The sequence below is a fragment of the Brugia malayi genome (assembly GCF_000002995.4).
Source record: "Brugia malayi strain FR3 genome assembly, contig: Bm_v4_Chr3_scaffold_001, whole genome shotgun sequence".
Classification (NCBI taxonomy): Eukaryota; Metazoa; Nematoda; class Chromadorea; order Rhabditida; family Onchocercidae; genus Brugia; species Brugia malayi.
The window spans coordinates 9114676-9135120 of record NW_025062477.1 but is presented as its reverse complement, the minus strand read 5'-3'; the positions used below and the strand labels follow the sequence as shown (position 1 = coordinate 9135120).

Below are 20445 nucleotides of genomic sequence, written 5' to 3'. Positions count from 1 at the left end.
AAGGACGAGATACTATGGGGTTGAGGTGATGACAAGAGCTCCATGGTTTTGAAGAGATCCATCAAAATGTTCATGGGAATGATTGTCAAAAAACCGCAGCCCACCAATCAATGCAAATCCTATCAACATAAAAATAAGTTTTAAAAGATTCGGATGCTCGTTATCTCGTTCGTGTAACAAAACCTGCAAAACACATAGCACTTGGAAATGGTTTTTAATGTTTGTTATTATTCGATATAATTCGTCTCCCAGAATTAATCAGATTTTCGATATCACTGTTTGGTGTTGCCAAGATTAAAAATGTTCCTAACAAGTCTTCTAAATAAAAATATGAATCTTACCTCAAAAAACGTGACATAAATGAATGTACCAACAGCAACTCCTTGAAAAGTAAGTATTGTCAGAGCTTTCACTTGTGTATCCATTTGTGAGCTTTGAACAAATGTACCAATAAAACCGCCAAAAGGTGACATGATCGAAAAAAGGGCCATACTAAGGCACACCCATCCTAAAGCATGTGCGTGAGTGCGGCCCAACTGCAGACCAACCGAAAATGCAACAATGATTTTGTGCACCATTAACGATATAAACAGTGTCACAATTCGAGCGTTATCAGTCTGCAATAATTTGAAACACGACGATATATCGAAAACAAAATTTTTATAGTAGGAATTTGCATTTAAGAAAAACAAAAAGCTATTAAGAAAACAAAAGAGATAAATTTAAAATAAAAACAAAAAAAAAAATGTTATGTAAGTTTAAAATCCCATTTTTTTCCGACTGCAGCTAGTATTACCCAACTTTTCTGTTTTTTGTTCACTTTTTTCTTAGTAACTGACCATATTCCTGTTATATTTTCAGACGTTTCCTTATCAAACTAACAAAACTGCCAAACCTGAACACCGAAAGCGAGACCCTCAATGATTGAATGAAACGATATTGCCAGGACGAATGTGATACTACGTACACCATGGCTATGAGCATGAGGACGACTTTTCATCAAAATTGGTGGATCTTCTTTAACACTATCGCAGTTTCGTTCACATGCTTCTGGTTCAGCCAATGTCAATGTCCTATAAGAAAATAAGGGATAATCAAAAAGATAATCCGGCAAGTTTTAATAGCTCTGTGTGTATTTGAACAGATAGGATACAAACAGCACATTTGTTCAGATGAAACTGATAAATTTCATCTTAGTATGAAATAGCATAATAAAGTATGAAAACGAAGAATTCTACTATGACCAATATGCATTACTTTCAAACTAAACAAGTCACCTTTAGAGCAAATATTTCTTGCTTTTTCTATTTGACTAATAATATGTATAAGGTAACTTGAAAATATCGAATATTCACTTCTTTAGAATCAATCTCATGACTGAAGTTTTTGACGTGTATGTAAAATATCTTCACTCATGCCATAAGCAACAAAAATTATGAAAATACATAAAGCTTAAGAGATAGGTAGTTAATCTTCAACATATAACATCAAAAAATAAAAATATCTACTGTTAACGAATATAAATAATTAAACACAGTAATCAGTATAAACCTTCATGCAATTTTAACAGTGACGTGAAAAGAAAATAAAAAGAAAATTAGGCAAGAAGTTATAAAACGATCAATAAATGTTAAAGTAGCAAAAATTTAAAGGATAAGCCGCAAATGAGTACTTTCCTTTATCTGATGATTCCTGACCACAAGATTTCCGGATCATAGTACCATATCCACCACTGTATGCATAATTTTGGAGCAAAGGCGTTGAGTCTTTTCCACTAAATTTCAATATGAAAAAAAAGTGAGATAAAAGCTGTAAATCCATGCTTTTGTTCAAAAAACGGTGAAAAATCAAAAAAAAAATACAAAAAATCATGCCTCTTCTTCAATATATCATGCAAAGATTCGAATCATCACAGATGCACAGGGACAAAACAGGCCCTCAACCAATAATAAGTTTACTGCATGCAACATTTGCAAAAATGTCGGAATAACAAATAAAAAAATAACTAAAATCCACAAAAATGTTGAAAAAACGTTGTCAAAGCATCACACTTACTCTGCAGGATGTCCATAATCAGATCCTTTGTTAACGCGCTGACCACCCGCTGGTGCTCGATTAGATGAATTTATTGTGCATAGTAATCCTTTTCTAGACGAGTCCTCGTCTGTAATGTGAACAAGTTTATTTCCATCCTAAAGCATAAAAATGAATAAGTGTGAGAAAAACCTCCAGAATGCAAGAAGCTGTAAAGCAGTCAATATTTGGTCGATGCTTAAAAATTACCTTTAGGACCACATGACAAGCAAGTTTTCGAGGAAGCATCGACATTAACACTTTCATGGCAACAGTGATCAACGTCATGGTTTCTGAAGCTTCGATATTTTCAAACTAAATAATAAACTGAAAAACTGTGAGAACTACAAATCAACCAGCTCCTAATCCATCGCCATTAACGATATCCAAAATCACTCAATATTAAAATTTATTTATACCTCCTTTATTTATACCCACAATAGAGGTAAGTCATGTCATATGAAAAAAGAAATAACTATTAGATTTGAGTAATTACGGAATCAAATATTGACTTTTCCCTTACTTTCTGTATTTGCCATATTGACTCTCACCTACTGACTACTAGCAAATTAGTCAAGCACCTCACATTTATTTTCAGAAAATTTGTAGAATCAGTCATCCCTTTTCAATTGTACAGTATCGCTTGACACTCGTCAAATTTGTCTTTTACTCATCATTTTCCTAAACAACGCTATGCCTATTCATTTCATTTGCATTTATAAATTTTCGGAAAACAAATTAAAATAATTCTTTTCTAGCAACGCACAATAAGGTGCGCCATTCACGCAATATAGAATTGAATGCATACTTTATTTCCAAAAACTTCAAATTCTAACTTTACTCGATCTTTATTAAGCTTCACGCCAGAGGCAAAAATCCTAACTTAAACTTTATATATATATTTATCATCTTAGTAAAATACTCAGTACCAGATACTTCGTAATATTTAAACTAGGTGCTATATATGTATTCATGATCTATGGAGTGTAATCTTCCCGGACAGCAACATTTCATTATTTAACCATTATAGTCAATTATACTTGCTTCCGTAATAAATCATGTTTATGAAACAAAAGGAGCAATTACCTTTAGAATCATCAATAAATTTAGCATTTAATATCCAAAATCGTTACTTTACCAGTATTAAGCAAGCTCTATCTTTATTGAGCGATGTTGCAACTAACCAATTAGAATAGTTCAACAATCTATGAACCGTTTGAGAATCCTTTTTACTAATAACTCACCGTTCACAGAAACTTTCAGCAATTTGAGCACCTGTCGGAGCATGTAAATGACCAGCACCGGGTAAAAGAAGCAAAATGACTTCTTCGACAAAAAATAAGAGAAAAAATCCTATGCACGACAATAATTCAGCCAGGGGATATGACACAGAAAACCCATATTCTTTTTTCATCTAAACAAATGACAGTGATTAGTTAACATCAATTTCGAGCTACTGCTTCTTTATATCTGAAGAATAGAATTTTAAAATGAATCCAGAAAAGAAGAAAGTTTCCAAGCGAACTGAAAATTCCTGGAAAAAATTACGCTTGGAGTTCAGTTTCAAATTTACAGTTATTAAATCACGTGATCATGTTTCGAGTAACTGCAAAATGATATCATTTTCAAATGAAAAATGCAATTCAGACGAAATAACCTCATGAAGATGCTCAGTGAGTTCCGGAAAGAGATGTAAAAAACACGTGGCGAAGAAAACACCACCAGAAAAACAAGTAAGTAAACACAGCACTAACGAGACGTTTCGCTGCTTCGCGGATGTAGATGCTGAGGCTGCATGCTTCCGAAGAATTTTCAGTACCTGAAATCTTTTGAAATCTCCTGAGACCATAGTCCGAAACTGAGAATTCTTCCAATTCTGAGAACTTTTACCAAACTTACAATAGCACCGTCACTATCTAACCTATTGCTTTTACAAATTCACTTTTCTGATGGCAAATTCTTTTTGATTCAAAAATTTTTGTGATCTCAAAAACTATGTTCATTTCAACAACACTGATGGCCCAAAGCTTACTGTTCCCTGCAAACTAAACAACAGCAATACGCTTAATAATTATTTTATATCTATACAGCTAATCATCATTCCGATATAGTAATACGAAATCAAAATAAAAAGTTTTATAAATAAAGCAACGTACTTTTACTGGCACCATTCCCGCGCCAAAAGTAACAGCAAACATCACAATCAAAAGAATAAATTTCAACCAAGTTGAATTCATCATCTTTTCTACTTATCCCTTGTATTTAGCCATCAAATCAGTAAACTGCAAAAATAGCTTTTTGCATTGAACTTTTATTACTTTACTACTAAATTAGAAACCAAGACTGGACCTGATTTAAATCACAATATAATTCATACGCTAAGAGGAATAAAGTACGGAAGAATCACAAACTAATAAATATGAAGTTTGACAAAATAACTGCCGACGCCAAATCAAAAAAATAGAAATGAGCACCATGAAAAAGCGAGGTGTTATATTTAAATAGAAACGCCTTGACGCTATCCAAAAAACAATATATTGTGAAATAGCAACATATATATATATAATGAAATAATTAGTGGTATAGTAAAATTTATAGAATAAAAGAGAAAAGCAATAATAACTGACCTATTTTTACTAGGAAAAATGGGAGCAAAACCTTTCGTTTTTGGTTGGCAAGAAAAAACTAAAATTCCTTCTAAATTTCTCGAAAAATTGAAGTCTTAGCGCACTGTCATCTTCTATTTAATGGACATATTATAAATAACACTGACGCAGTACCAGCAATAATAAACAGAAAACAGCGAAGAAATCACTTCAACAATCTCAAGCTTCCGGTTATGAACCAAAAGAGTTATTTTGAAATGTCCAATGATGAACTGATTACTCTTGGCCCCTAAACCGCCGTAAAGATAAAATAACAAAGTTCTGATTCTTCGGATCTGATTATGTTGTTCCAATTGTGCCCAATACCTAAAGGCAGAACACGGAAGCAAAGTCTTAAATTCGTTGACAATCCGGAACTACCGTATTTTACCATATATACTGGAATAGATGAGAGAACATATAAGGAGACTGCTCATTACTTTCACCAAGCGACAACATTTTTCTCCACTTTGCTACGCCATTCCTCACCCGATCAAACTCGCTTCTGTTTTAAGCTTTGCAGTGACCACCTTTACATTTAACTTAATAAAAGCAATGTTACAAGATACCTCGAACGGTTTTTAAATCTTCCCTTTAACCGTAGTGCTATCACAGGACACCACTGTAAAAATGTTTATTTTAAAATGAACAAAAATCTTATGCATACATGTATAATATAATAATAAATAATAACAACAATATTTGCCAATCAAAATTAAATCTACGAAATGTCGAAAAATTAGTTATAAAGTAATCTATCTGTTGGTGACTTCTATTCAGTCAAAGTAATAAAAGAATGAATATGGATATGTTCCGGTAAATGTTTTCGTGGTTCTAGGTAAGCAAGTTCGATTAATGTGAACGCTCCAGCTACGTCACCACCAGCCTTTTCAACCAGTGATACGGCTGCTTTTAAACTACCACCCGTTGCTAAAAGATCATCCACCAACAATATCTTTGAACCCTGCTTGATTGCATCTTCTTGTACCTCGATTACATCCTGTAGATAAATGAAAAAAATATTACGACCCTCATAAATTAAAAAGACGAATTAAGCTTAATTGCAGTGGTTCTGAAATCCAATCACAAAATTCAAAGTAATATAAATCGTCGAAGCTATTTATTACAATCAGATATAATTATATTTTAAATTTCCACTTATATGCGAAATTCAAAAGAAATAAAACAACCAACTTCGCCATATTCTTTCTGATAGACTTCTTTGTGTGTTCTTCCTGGTAGTTTACCTTTCTTTCTAATTGGAACAAATGGCACCTTCAACATCATCGCGATTTGGGGACCAAATAAGAAACCTGCATTGAGTATTCAAAACATAAAAAATTCTGTTCAAAAACACACAAGCAACAGAAGTTTGAATTTTATTAGGCAGCTTATTCACTTGCATCTCAAACAACTATTTGCAAGTAGGTCTTTAAAAAAATTTGCCAGCTTTACTTGGGCAAATTAATATATGTGCATAATTAGAGTATAGCAGTTGAAATGTTTTTTGAAAACGTTGAAAATGAATGTATTCACCACGAGCTTCCAAACCAGCAACTGCATCTATTGTGACAGGCATTTCAACACGGGCATGTTGAGCTACTGTTGCACAAAGTTCTTCGAGCAGTAGCGGATAGCGCATTAATACCATCACATCTCTGTAAACAAGTCTCCTAATTCAATAAAAAGAATAAAAAGTAAGTAAGCGATATCATTAGTGTCATGAGATTTTATTAAATGAAGTAGTCATTAAAACCTTCCATAAAGGCCCTTACTCACTGCAGTTTTAACACCTTCCTTACCTTGCGCCAGTGTAGATTGACTATTTTAAACTACGGTAACATTATGGAAGAACTGCCAGTAATGTCGAAAAACATTCTCACAATTTAACATTTTATTCTTCTAGAACTTTTTTACAAAGTAGAAGAGAAAGACTTACACAAATTTGATCCCCGGCTTAGGAAAATCCGGAAAAATTCGCAGTTTCGACCCAACTTCCTTCTTTAGACATTCCAGTTGACGTTTACTTTTTGACGTTTCCGTCTGACTATTCATAAGGTACTCCTAAAAAGGTGCAAGTCCATTCCTGAATTTCTCAGTGTTATGAAGACAAAGCACTGACATCATGCACTTCTGAGTGTTCAGGATCCACTGAAGAATGTCAAAATACGAGATCAAATACTGTAGCCGATCTCTTCCTCAACAAGCACTGTTCTGCCGAGCTTGCATCGACTCACATTGCCACTCACCGCAGCTACCGTTCGGCAAGCACACTTTGCAAATCTAGGAGCCGGGCAATATTTCACGGCTGGCTGGGAATTCTTCATAACTGCAGTGATATGATGGGACAGGTCGGGCGACGTGAGGAAGAAGGCAAAAGCATTGCTAATTTCGGGTGTGCACGTGCTTACGTTGACGTAGCCTTAATGATTGTAGCCTTTCTACATCGCACTGTTCATTGCAGGTGAAGAATGTTGGTGCTATTTGAGACACCCGCAGGATATGCTTTGTTCAAGGTTACATTTTAAACTGAGTAGAGTAGGATTATCATGTATGACATATTTGAAAGTGTTAGGCTAGAATTGTGGTCCTGAGAATTCACAAACGTTTTTTGAGATTTACTTTATATTTCAGTTGTTGGACGAAAAGAAATTGGAAAATGTGGATAATATTTGGAATGAGTGCTCAACACCAGAAAAGGCGCAAAGGATGTGAGTTTTGCAGTTACTGTTGATAAGTGAGGTATAATTAGATAAGTTGTTCATAATGGGATAGATATATCATGGTTTGCCAGACCACGACATAACTGTTCAGGGTTTCTTTTGGTTTTTTTTTTTCAACTCATTTTTGTTTTTCCTTGCAAATGCAGAAAAAGAGTAACAAATCGTTGCGGGTTTTAAATACTTATTGTAATGTTGGAACAGACTTTATATTGAACTAAACTTTATATTGAACTTCAGGTTGCAGTTAATTTCTTTCAAAAAGTTCAAGGATACGGCAGAAGCAGTAGAAAATGCTACTCGTCTGGCGGAAGGGAAGTTAACTAAGGCACTGAAAAAAGCTCTGAAGGGAAAATTACACGAAGGTGAAGAACTTGCTGTTGGTGAGGTGAAGTTGGGAAATATGATCAAAGTGAGTCCTTTAATTAATTCTAGTGTTTTCAATGAAAATAGAATTCAGTTAAATATTTCGGAGGTCGCGGACTTCTTAACATTTAAAGTTCTTTACATACCTACTTTTATACAGCCAATAATTACTTTGATTCTTTCATTATAATAGCAGTTCCTTGCCTAATCGTAGTTATGGTGAAGACATTTTGCTTTGAAGAAAAACAATGTGGCCTCATTGTGATCAGTTTCATCGATGTCTCTTGTAGGTATTTCGAGGTAAAGGTATCATCTTTATCAAAAATGGAAGGAAGCATTTAGTATATAATGAAAGCGTGTATTTCTAGGAAAAATTCGATGTATCTTGTGTTTATAATACAGCGACTCAGGAACTTATGCGTAGTATTCGTGCAAACTTGGACAGTTTATTAAATGAACACAAACAAGAGCTACACTCTATGAATCTCGCTGTGGCTCATTCGTTGGGTCGTTATAAAGTAAAGATATATATATATATATGTATATATGTAGTGCTAACTTGCTACTGACCGGAAGTGATATATGAAGTTCACTAAATCTATTTATGATTGTAGGATTGAATCGATTTTTTTTTTTAATTTTTTCGACAAGAAGTGCTTTGTATCAGATGCAGATGACTCAAGAAAACTGACAGAATGTTTTTCAGCTGTCTCTAAAATTAAAGCTTTTCAGGTTAAATTTAATCCCGAGAAAATTGATACGATGATTGTGCAGGCAGTGTCTTTACTTGATGATCTCGATAAAGAAATTAACAATTACGTGATGAGGTTTGATTTATTATGTACCAGAGTACTGCAGACAACTCCATAAAAAAAATTTGCTTTTTGCTTAGTATTTTGACATTAATTTTCGCGTAACATTTTTGCGTAACAATCTGCTTTAGATGTCGAGAGTGGTACGGTTGGCATTTTCCAGAATTGAGTAAAATAATTCAAGAGCACCAGACGTATATAAAGGTTTGTAAATAGACCTCTGGCAGCAGCAACTTTTTAATCCGGAATGTTGTGTGATTTCTGTAGTCTCATTTTTGTTTAGACTGTGAAAACTATGGGAATGAGATCAAATGCTACAAATTGTGATTTATCTGATATATTGCCACCAGAGTTGGAAGCACGTGTTAAACAGGAAGCAGAAATTAGTATGGGAACCGATATATCCGAGTCAGATACTTTGCACATAAAAGGATTATGCGAACAGGTAAATTTGAGATTCATTGTGAATTAGTGAAATTATTCGTCATGAAACAAATAGAATAGTTGACCAAACATTTCTTTGAACTTGGTATGAAAATGTTTTTGATAATAATTGCTTTTTTAGATTATTGAATTGACAAATTATCGTTCCGAGTTGGCAGATTACTTGAAGAATCGAATGATGGTGCTTGCACCGAATCTTACTATTTTACTTGGTGAATTGGTTGGTGCCAGGTTAATTTCTCATGCCGGATCACTGGTGAGTCTTGCGAAATACCCAGCATCGACAGTGCAAATACTGGGAGCAGAAAAAGCACTTTTTCGAGCGCTGAAAACGAAACGAGATACTCCTAAATACGGCCTCATTTACCATGCCCATCTTATTGGTCAAGCTAATATAAAAATCAAGGGCAAGGTAACAGCAATTATATATTTTTTTTTATGAATGAAATGTTTAACTGCGTTGTTGATTGGTTTTTATTCTAAGCTAACTATTAGGTAGCTCGTAAATTGGCAGCAAAAGTATCGCTAGCAACTCGAATCGATGCACTTGCGGATGAGTCATTGGGAACTGAGCCTGGAGAAAAAAGTCGAGCTTATATTGAAACATTTATTAGAATGGAGCAGGAACGAGGACCAAAGAGAATAACAGGGAAACCTACTCAACATGACAGTTATACATATAAAAGGTAATTTAGTTGTTTTTCATTATCCAGTATTGCAAGCTATATTTTCTATTCTTTTCCAAGATATATTTCATCCAGCATGTTTCTTATAAAGTTTATATCAATAATTATTTCATTTCTCAGTTTTTCCGAGTTCATCAGGTTTCAAGATTTCCCATTTTTTATGTGCATTGCAGCACCACAAGTCGATACGATTCTAGTGCTGACGCAACAGTAAAAAGTTCTAAGAAACGGAAATTTTCTGAAGGCAGCGATGGTGGTACTGATAAAGGTTCTGATACTATAAATGAGACTGGAAATGAACAGAATAAAGATGGCCCACCACACAAGAAATACAAGAAAAAAAAGGTATAACATGTTTGAGTATTCAGTTTCAAAATAATTTCTTGTACTGAATTGTCAAGGTCCTAAAACGGAATCAGTTTGAATGTTTAATACTTCGTTTTGAATTGAATTCGAAATATCTCGATTATTTTTAGCAAGAGTTTGTTTTTCAAGTTCCTTATCAGCTTGCCTTGAGCGTATTAGTGTCATTAATTTGTTTGTCAGTGATGTAGTTTAATCTGAAATAGATTTAGAGCTCTGATTTTATACTTGTCCAAATTATTATTGAAATCATTATGCAAGCAATTAATGTGCCTAAATATCTAAGCTGAGGACCAGTCTCCTGAATCAACTTTTGGTAAACGAACTAATTACCGGTTTGATGTCACTGATAGAAGTTAACAAACAGAAGTTGAAATCAAAAAATGATATGGAGTCGAAAGGTCGATTGCAAACTTTAAAACAAATAAAATATATAGTTTTTGCAGATAAAGGAAGAAGCTGATGATAGAAGTTATTAGAGCATTCAGTCTCTCACTACCACCAATCACGCTATGTTTTTAGATCCACTCATAATTTTCCGTATTCAATAAGTTTTCTAGCCTCATGGAATGTAGCGCGTTTATTGTGTGTGTATTTGTAAGGAAAGATTCAGAAGTAATGAAGTTTTAAAGTTAACTTGAAAACTTGGATTGTTCGGACTTGAGTAGCTTTTCATGAGACTACATGTTCTCTGTTTGTTATCCTTTGTTGTTTGTTTGTTGTAAGTTTGAAAGTTGGATAAAGTTGGATTTTTTTCTATTCTACAACAAAACACTTTTTGATTCACATGAATAATTCATTGTCACACAGTATTTAGTTTTTTGGATCCACTCATAATTTGTCAAATTGGAAAGCTCACTATCATTTTATGTTTTTTGTTGATTTCAGTTTTCATTCTCATAACTAGAAAGTTCTACTCCTATGTTTTTTTCAAAAGCACTGTCTAAACTGATTAGAATTAACGGATACATGAGTAGTGTTAGAATGAATATTTACTGACAATCTTGTGTAAGCACAAATTTCACGCAACAGTAAAGGTCTGATGGGGAGCATTTTACCTGTCTCCCAGTTACCGTTCCCTCCTTAGTAACTGTTATATATTTGCAGGAAAATTTAAAGAAACATCAGTTTCAGATGATAGGAAATGTCTTATTATTTTTTGTTTGCCGCTGGTTTGTTCATTTCATCATTCGCCAAAGGAGCTGAAAATGCTCTCTGTTTCGGTGCACTTAAACTTGATTTGCCGGTTCGCTATTTGCATATACAGTTGCGGTATGGCGAAACTAATATTACGCAATCTGTAGGCCCTTTAAAAGTATCTATTTTGGGATCTTGTCGTCATCGGTTAGTTTTTCTACAGCAGCGAGCTGCTTCTTAAATCTATTGCTCAAAGTACTATTTTTAATATAAACGTTATGATTTTAAGATGTCATGAAGAATTATAGGTTCCAACTACTTGATTATCACGACGGCTCATATGTGCTACGATTGCGGTTATGGTCTTCTTGTCTACAGATGGTTATCAATATTCATACTCCAAACGGTGTCCCATTGTGCGACTCCCCAATTGTAATTAAGAAAGGTTTGGTATTCATTAGTTAATGATAAACTCACATGCATACACAGATGACATCTTACATTTGATTTCTATCCTTTACGATATCTGCGATTTTTAAACGCATTGCAGTTCTCCAACGTTATGACGTTATTTAGCTGATGGAAGTTTGCTTTATTCGGAATACTGTGATTGTCCGAAAGGGATCGTTTCGCAGTGGATGCAGGAATCTGGTTGTACATCACAACATTCACAGCTTGATAGTGATTTAAGTCAATGGTCTACGATTAATTTTGAAGAAGTATTAACGATAGTAAAAAAGAAATGGGCAAGTCCGCAGCATCGCCGTGGCAGTGCATTATGTCATTATCAAATCATTGAAAATAATGTAAATGTTTCTAAGTAATTGAAATTCTACGCCTTTTCTACGGGTTTGTGTTATAGACTTTCTCAATCGATCTTTGATATAATTGAAACCACTTCCAAATTACAATCGGACCAAATTTGGGTGAATCTTTTCGTTTGATTGGGTAATTCTTTCTACATTACTAACGCTGTTCAAATGACTGTAGTCACTTTTTCTCCTTTGCAATCAGACTCCAACAAAAGAGCAGTCTTATGGGGAAAAATAAAAACCAATTCATATTTTAAAATTATGTGCTCATCTTCAGTTGTATAGACAGTGTTTTGGTGATTATACGGGTTTCCGGATATTTGTTGATGCAGCATTCACGTCATTGATGAGAAAAATGTATTTGCCAAATACAGAATTTATCTTCAATCTTGGCGACTGGCCGCTTGCAAAGGCAGAAAGTGACCTTGTTCCAATGATTAGCTGGTGTGGTTCCAAAGGTACAAAATTTTTACAATAAAATTTAATAAATTGAGTAATGCAAACAAAACTGTGACTTGCATATTATGACTTGCAATATGCTGATCTTTCTAAATTTGCAAAAACCATTGCAATTCTATGGAAACAGTGCACAACTTATAATTTAAGATACAACCGATATCGTAATGCCAACGTATGAGCTAATGAAATCAGTAATTGACTCTATGGAATCGGTAATACTCGACATACATTCCGTAAGAGGTGAAAAACATTATAAATGGAAACAAAAGAAAGATAAAGCTGTGTTTCGAGGTCGAGATTCTAGTAAGGTATACTGTATTTCATTTCAAATATAGCTTTCCTGAAACTGTTTAAAGTTAGATCGATCCCAAAAAAAAATACAACCATTTTGTATATATAATATATGCCTTAATGCTGAAGGTTTTACCAGCTTATTCCCGAATAAATGGAGCTTTTATTATAGCTGCGACTTCATATAGCGCAATTATCAAAATTACATCCTAATTTTCTGGATGCAGGAATTACGAGATATTTCTTCTTCAACGAATCCCAGCACACGCCGACGGTTGAAACAATGCCGTTCCCTAACTTCTTCGAGGTTCATACTGGTTTTATTCATATACTGATTACTTATAGTACCACTTAAATCTTTGAAATGAAATGAAAGAAATGGAATTCCAGTACAAATTTATACTAAGCATTGATGGAACGGTTGCTGCGTATCGTTTTCCTTTTTTGCTGGCTGGAGATAGCATCGTTTTCAAATCGTTCTCTGATTATTATGAACATTTTTACGCCGATCTAGAAGAAGGACTACATTATTTTCACTTTAGTGATTCAACTCTCATTGAACAGATCAAATGGGCACGGACACAAGATTATAACAAGGTGACTTTATTTATAATGTAACCGTTCTTCATCTGAAATGAACACATGCAATTTCCAAAAGTTATCAAGAGTCTGCGATGTCAATCTTCACTTAGTGTGGAATGTATCACTCTTCCCTCATCTTTACAAATTTCAGACATTAAAGGCGATGCGCCAATTTGTGCTCCAGCATCTTCAACCTCTGAATGTTTACTGCTATTATGCCGATTTTGTGCAGGTTTCTTTGCCATAAATAGGAATTTTCATTGCGCTATACCATCTTTACTCTTAAGTTATTTCTAAAAAATGAGACACAACTGGTGATCAAAAAATAAGTTGAGTGATAATAATATATAAATAATAATTCAAATAATTGCAATACTAAATTTTCTCGAACTTAAGAGTAAAGATAATTCGCTATCAATATTTCTTAATTTCCAAATTTTGAATCATGAAAAGACTAAAGATTTTCATTCCTTTGTTACAGTTACATTTGCTTATCAACGAAAGCCTACTACCGAATGTCCACACAACAATGAAATATATATATTCAAACTATAGCAAAACAGATGGTTTTTAAAACGTGAGAAGTTTTCGGGAGGTTTTAGAAAGTTCTCTGTATTTCCCATGGGTTAAAGAAAAAAGAAAAAGGACGACTTCTGCGCCGCATAGTAATAGGAGCAAAAATGATGTAGAAGAAAATATACAACATATGAAGAACTATAAACTATGAGATCCAACAATTTTCAGTAACTTGTTTTAGAAATTTCCAAATAAAAGTAGTGATTTCTAAAACAGATTCATGTAGGTAATGTTCAGCAAATATTTTTCTTCACTGGTTTTATCATAACTTATATTATTATAATAATATATACCAAGTTATACAGTGAATAATTTCAGAAGTATACTAGTAAACTGGAGAATATTCCGACACAACCTCAGGATGGGATGGAACTTATCCCGAAAATACCTCCGGAAAAACAATCTACTGACCAGTCGTGCGATTGTTCAAACCAAATGAAGTCTGGCGAAAGCGTAAATAATAAACACGAATTATAAGAAGGCAAAGTATTTACTACAACGCAGCAAATCAGAAGATCGTTCGTTTCTCGGTGAAAAATGAACGAAGTAGGAGCACCTGTAAATGAATACAGTTAATGGACTTTTCGTTCGAATCACATCACTTTGTAAGTGTAAACTTGTAATTATAATTATAGTTTTTCGCTCACATTTGCTACTCCAGCTAGAACGAGTTATCAAAAAAAAAAAAAAAAAAAACATATCTAGTTATTAAAGAAAATACATATTTAGTTAGAATCTAGTTAAAGCATTGTCTCAGAGGTACGTGTGGTTTTCAGTTTTTCCAACTTTCCAAAGTTATTTTCCCTTGAATACCTTTCGTAACTAAACATATTTTTATTTCGGATTTAAGAGATTCTACACCACCAGTCATTACCAAGAATTAATAGTGTATTTTCTGTGAATATTAATACTTTGGAATGAACTTTTATTCTGTGTTTTAAAAGAGTGATAGCATAATAATTCAACAAAGTCTTACCATTTAGTGAAGACAACTCATAAATTAAAAGATGCAAAATTCATGTTTGTATGGCCTTTGAACAACAATAACAAAAAAAAAAAAGCCAATCAAATGTTACCTGTGCAATTCCCAAAGTAATAATAATAGCCGTTTGTCCCAAAGACCATAGTAAAACGCGCTCATTGAGGTCCTCCGCGCGCTTACGCCCAGTAGCTTCTCTTAATCGGTGATGTGTTTGATAATCATCAATTAGCCTTAACCGATCACCAATAGCTGATGCAGATGTTTCAAGTTGCGTCATGGCTGCTATTCGTGAAGTTACCCTATCGACATCTGAATTGAGTTGGATTATTCTATTATATGGAGATGTCTGACATACCAAAAATGGAATTTCAGTTCATTTTTCTGATCTACTCAAATCAAGTTGATATGAAAACAAGGAGAAAGAATGTTGTCAGTTTCTAAGCTAAAATGGAAACTATACTTGGTAAAAGTTGACCCTCATCTCCTTTTTGCCAATCCATGTAGACTACTTTATGTGAAAAAGTTGAGAATTCATTTGAGAAGCATGCCTAAAAAAACTATGAGGTGAAAGAAAATTAAAGAAAATCTACACGTCTCATTCGATTAAGGCAGAAATCTTAATGATTTTCTAATATAATTTTCAACAGCGACAACTTTTCCATAAAACTTGATTTTATATTCAAGGGATTTCAGAATTTAATGAAAAAAAAAAACCTTATATGTTCCTTCTGTTTCTGTTTTCCATGAAAAACTGTCATATTGCTTTTTGACACCTTTATATAAGATTTTACCTTCCTTATCTTCAAGCGTCATATCTACATCATACTGACCACCTGTTACTACCTGAAAATAATCATACATGAAAATGTAAATTGTATTTTTCTAATCTATTCAAATCAAGTTGATATGAAATCATGTGAAGTGCAAAAGATCACATCCATAAGCAATTGGTTCCAAAATTTTTAAGTTAAAGAGATTGCAAGGAGATAATAATCCCAAAAGAAAGTCATGAAATGTTCTAATAAATTAAAGGGTTTTCATCATTAAAGAAAAGAATATGATGCCCTGGAAAGGATGACAGGAAGACCATTCACAACATTATCTGAACCTCATAAAGACAACTGAAATATAGCACCTGATATTCAATGACGCAGTCAATGCCATCTTTGATATCCTCAAAAAAACACTGATTCGCACTGTCTGATAACTCAAACGTTAATTCGATAGCTTTAACAAAAGCTATAACACAAAAGGCTGCAATTTTTGATAGTAACATTCCAGCTAACTATAAATTGCACTCATTAAAGTTCTTTGAAATCTGCAATGTTTAAAAACATATGAAATATGTGGGTGAAGTAGGCATTCAATAATTAATAACAACAATAAATAACAATAATAATAGCAAAAATAATAATTAATCATAATAACGACAATGACAACAATAACAATCAACAATAATTATTAATTAATAATAATAATAATAAAAGAACAAGAACAAGAATAGAAATAACAACAACAATAATTATTAATTAATAATAATAATAATAAAAGAACAAGAACAAGAATAGAAATAACAACAACAATACTCACAGAACACCATCTACCGCTTTATATATGCAGCGTTTGCGAGGAATGTAAATTGATTACTTAAGGTTACTTATTGATTACTTATCAATGGTATTAACTGTTCTCATTTACTTACATGTTCGAGTCTCGAGAACAGTCCTCATATCCTAAGTGTCATCCAAAACTAGCATAAAACGAAAAATGGAAGACTGTATTCTCCCAAGCAATGCACCGTTCGAAAGACACATAATTGGTCGCGCCGTGCAAACTTAAATCCCAAATAAAAGTTTTCTATTTCTGGGCCAACTGTCGGAGGGAAAGTCCAGAAACCTAATACGGTTTTCTAATCGTTATCTGAAAATATCTGATGCCAAACAGATATTAAATCGTGACAGATCAATGAAGAATCTTACATTTCGAAATTCCGAGTTCGCACATTTGCAATTATTAACAAATTGACTTTAAATTAAATAAAAAATAACATGTGCTGACAAAACCGCTGTCGTAGACAGTATAAATCTCATCAATATTAGTTTTAAAAACTTCCGTTTACTATTCACATGAAAAAACATCAGCAATCAATGTTTTATTCAACATATAAAAAATGAGAGTAATAAGTCTAAAGTGATTTTTAAAAAAATGAAACCAAAACTCTCGCAGCAGAATAGCGAGATTCTCTCTTAAGATACAAATGCTATCAAGAATCAAACCTTTTGCTCAGGATATTTCAAAATCCTCTTTCAAAAATTTAAGGACGAAACTCAGTAATCCAATTCTAATGTTCATTTCTTAATGAATACAACATAGAATTTCCTTCATTATGCAGAAAAACGACCACAAAGAGTCACGTTTAAAATGACGTTTACATTAAAGAGAACATTTTTTGACGCAAAACTAGGAGTGACATATTAAACATGGACGAAGAAATCAACGAATTTTTTGCTCCTCTTCTTATTTTAGTTGGAGTTATCCCATTACGGTGAATAAAACAAAAGCTAGAGTTTTACTCCAAATCAAACAAATTTTCAGGAGAAAAAATAGTTCAGTTGAACTGCTGACATCAGTCAGTATATGTCACATATTTAAATTCAGGTGAATTTTCCAAAAATTCTACTTCTTACTTACACTATTTCATGAACTCCACTAAAAAAAAAACTCTTCTAATAAGTCCGAATCACACTAATAATAATATAATATAAGAAAATTAAGGATTTAAGTTAAAAATCGATGGATAATCCAGAGAAGAGATAAAACTTAGAGTTAGTTTAACAGGAAGTATAGGTTGTAATCATTCTGTAAGCCTATTAAAGAAATTCCTGAGAACCCGAAATTATTGAGAAACAGGTAACAGCGATCTGACAATAGAAAAAAAATTATCAAAAAGGAGAAAAAGATTTCCATAAATTTCAATGAAGAAAATATACGCAAATGCATAAGTCACATACGCATAAGATTTTCATCTGGGATTTGCGTGGTCGAAAAATTCAGCTATTATGTCGTAAGAGGTTCTTTATCTATGCTAATCACAGTATCGGCATACGGTGGAGGTTGTGACATCGTAATGTATTCATGAGGAATATCGTCATAATGAAATGCCATCTGAGTCGTCGAAAGTTGCTCTCCAATGTGTCGCACAACCTAAAACGTATGCATTTATGACTTTAAGGAAATTTACATCCTTATGCCACATACGAACGCGAATTTGATTATCAGAAATGATTTGTGCAAATATTTCAAACTAATAATAAGCTAAAGAGAAATTTTTCCTTCTTTCAAGCCAAGACTGAAAAGCATATGCGTGGAATAAACTGAATTGAATAATGGGTGCTTCCGAATAAAACCACGTCTGACTAATGCATATATGATTAACATGATCTCAGTGTCAGTAAAACTAATTCATCGATTACATCTTTCTGCACTGCCCAGTACCAAAATAATCAAAAAAAAACCATAATTTTACAAAAAGCTATAAAAATAACCTTCTTGTCTCCCAGAAAACCATAGCATCGCCATACAGTCGCAACGCACCATAATTGAAACAGTGTCCCAATCAAATGGGAAAAGAACTGACTGCAAATAAATTATATAAATGAAAGATAAATAACGCTACGCTGTATATATATATATATATATATATATATATATATATATATATATAGAGAGAGAGAGAGAGAGAGAGAGAGAGAGAGAAAAGAAGGCTATCAATAAATAAAAACAAGGAACTAACTTGTTGTCGTACATTAAGTGTGCTAATGACGAAGGATGCATAAAACCGAATAAATCGTTCCCGATCTACAAATATTTAAAGCTATTTATGATTAATATTGGAAAAGCAAAAACAATTTTATAAAGGAGGTAATTATATTAGATTTCAAGATAAATATAACCATTAAATAGCTACCTGGATAAAGCCGAGAAGTACTGCGATCAATGAGAATACAATAAAGGGTAGCAAAAATGAGCGGCGTTCTGTCCGAATCCCGTGAACAAGTAAAAGAACAAGAAGCAACTGTAACGTGACCGCAAACAGAAGTGAAGCTAAAAATGAGACTTAATTGAAAGAAAAGTTGAATCTCTCAATCAATATACTTATCAAGTGAAACTATCAACATTACACTTTGTTGAGCGAGAAAAATTAGTGCTGCCGACACGTCAGCCTATTTTAATGTGGATATAATGACTTTCGTTCAGCTGCAAAAGAAAATAGTGAAAACAAACTCTGAACAAAACACGAATCGAAGGAAAATTCTTTATATGATTCTCAAAATAATATTGGATAAGTTGAAAAAGTACTTACAAATATATCGTTCACCTAACTGATTGATCCAATGGTCTTGCAGTAAGCGTCCGTTAATGGCCTAAATAAATGACGCTTTGCGTACTGCAGAATGTATGTTATTTGTAATGTATCTTAAAAAAGTTCCAGGAATTTTGTTTGCAAATAAATCGTCATCCAACTAACTGGTGTTAGTTGTTCGCTAACTCCTAGCAAAAAAATTTCGTTAATTCTTTTCGATGGTTCAGAATCAATCGTATTCTACTAATTTAATCAGCCGCAAAGGCATACAGTAGTGATGCGAAATGTTTTACGATTATCTTCTAATAATTATTTAATCATCGATGGATGGAAGTAACGATATTTATTTATATGAAACGAGTTTCTTTCATGTAGAAGGATCCAACCTGTATGTAATAGAAAGTGAAGAAAAGTGCGAAGACAAATGTGATTAGCATTTGAGCATAGGCAATGAAGAGCGATGCTCGGACGACATGGAATGTACGACAGCAGCACTTGTACTTATCCGCATCTGCATTCCAGAAATCATCCAGGTTAACGTCATCCATACGTCGATCACCACCACGCAAACTTGTTCGGGTCAATTTTGGCATTCGTAGCTGCAAGAAATGAACATTAGAATGAACTGCTTTCAGAAGTATTTTCAGCGCGTGAATTGCGTAAGTGTAGTGTAGTGCAGAGTTGAACTGAGTGCGAAAGCTGGTGGAAAGCACAAGTATTCTGAAGATTTGACGTAGCTCAGTACAGTACTGTGTGACACGACTAGAACTTCTCAGAATGAAATACATCCTTGGTTCCCTGGTGGTTCTTCAGAAGGCCATTTCGTATGTCACCGAGCAGCCAGCCAACATTCGATTGGAAAACAGCCAATATTTGACAGAGAAAGAGGGAGAGGAGGGAGAAGGGAAAGAGAGAGGGAGTAAATTTGTATTCTGTAGAATGGTGTCGAGGGAAGAGGGAGCACGAGCACATGTCACACGACTGGCAGACAGTAGAAAAGTGAGAAATCAGGGTTTCTGTTGAATTGCTGCGATAGCACGCAATACTGTAAGGTGCATGTGCATGTCTGCATGAAAGATCACTTAAATTCTATCTGGTAGGATAGGCTCTGTTTGGGTAGTGAATTTATGATGC

General features: G+C 33.7%; 6 protein-coding genes across 9 annotated transcripts; 2 read left to right on the top strand and 4 right to left on the bottom strand.

Moving 5' to 3' along the window:
- Nucleotides 1–12: 12 nt before the first annotated feature.
- Nucleotides 13–4313, bottom strand: Bma-zipt-2.4 (Uncharacterized protein; the record flags this gene model as incomplete). Of its 2 annotated transcripts, XM_043080563.1 has the most annotated exons (9): nt 13–183; nt 342–617; nt 896–1073; nt 1673–1774; nt 2056–2164; nt 2284–2366; nt 3318–3487; nt 3731–3892; nt 4230–4313. In XM_043080563.1, the coding sequence occupies 9 exons, from the start codon at nt 4311–4313 to the stop codon at nt 13–15; spliced, it is 1335 nt and encodes a 444-aa protein (XP_042936497.1). The 2 variants fall into 2 exon arrangements, with proteins under 2 accessions (XP_042936497.1, XP_042936498.1); XM_043080564.1 differs by lacking the exon at nt 1673–1774.
- Nucleotides 4314–5490: 1177 nt separating this feature from the next.
- On the bottom strand, nt 5491–7045 carry Bm13892 (Uncharacterized protein; the record flags this gene model as incomplete). Its single annotated transcript, XM_001901344.2, has 5 exons — nt 5491–5718; nt 5913–6031; nt 6255–6376; nt 6658–6782; nt 6956–7045. 5 exons carry the CDS (start codon nt 7043–7045, stop codon nt 5491–5493), a joined length of 684 nt encoding a protein of 227 aa, XP_001901379.2.
- A 144-nt stretch (nt 7046–7189) lies between these two features.
- Nucleotides 7190–10588, top strand: Bma-nol-58 (Uncharacterized protein; the record flags this gene model as incomplete). Of its 3 annotated transcripts, XM_043080560.1 has the most annotated exons (11): nt 7190–7234; nt 7353–7429; nt 7679–7850; nt 8173–8322; nt 8537–8631; nt 8748–8820; nt 8900–9061; nt 9182–9472; nt 9556–9746; nt 9920–10091; nt 10556–10588. In XM_043080560.1, the coding sequence occupies 11 exons, from the start codon at nt 7190–7192 to the stop codon at nt 10586–10588; spliced, it is 1461 nt and encodes a 486-aa protein (XP_042936494.1). The 3 variants fall into 3 exon arrangements, with proteins under 3 accessions (XP_042936494.1, XP_042936495.1, XP_042936496.1); XM_043080561.1 differs by lacking the exon at nt 7190–7234 and having other exon boundaries at nt 7428–7429; XM_043080562.1 differs by lacking the exons at nt 7190–7234; nt 7353–7429 and having other exon boundaries at nt 7842–7850.
- A 665-nt stretch (nt 10589–11253) lies between these two features.
- On the top strand, nt 11254–14443 carry Bm12938 (Uncharacterized protein; the record flags this gene model as incomplete). The annotated part of the gene is made up of 9 exons (XM_001901342.1): nt 11254–11453; nt 11555–11691; nt 11823–12052; nt 12336–12516; nt 12665–12825; nt 12981–13115; nt 13199–13405; nt 13542–13622; nt 14285–14443. The coding sequence occupies 9 exons, from the start codon at nt 11254–11256 to the stop codon at nt 14441–14443; spliced, it is 1491 nt and encodes a 496-aa protein (XP_001901377.1).
- Nucleotides 14444–14474: 31 nt separating this feature from the next.
- Nucleotides 14475–16224, bottom strand: Bm4518 (Uncharacterized protein; the record flags this gene model as incomplete). Its single annotated transcript, XM_001901341.2, has 5 exons — nt 14475–14522; nt 15043–15257; nt 15409–15496; nt 15663–15791; nt 16084–16224. 5 exons carry the CDS (start codon nt 16222–16224, stop codon nt 14475–14477), a joined length of 621 nt encoding a protein of 206 aa, XP_001901376.1.
- A 1781-nt stretch (nt 16225–18005) lies between these two features.
- On the bottom strand, nt 18006–19904 carry Bm3491 (Uncharacterized protein; the record flags this gene model as incomplete). Its single annotated transcript, XM_001901340.1, has 6 exons — nt 18006–18152; nt 18494–18584; nt 18742–18806; nt 18916–19052; nt 19312–19372; nt 19698–19904. The coding sequence occupies 6 exons, from the start codon at nt 19902–19904 to the stop codon at nt 18006–18008; spliced, it is 708 nt and encodes a 235-aa protein (XP_001901375.1).
- Between the last annotated feature and the right edge of the window lie 541 nt (nt 19905–20445).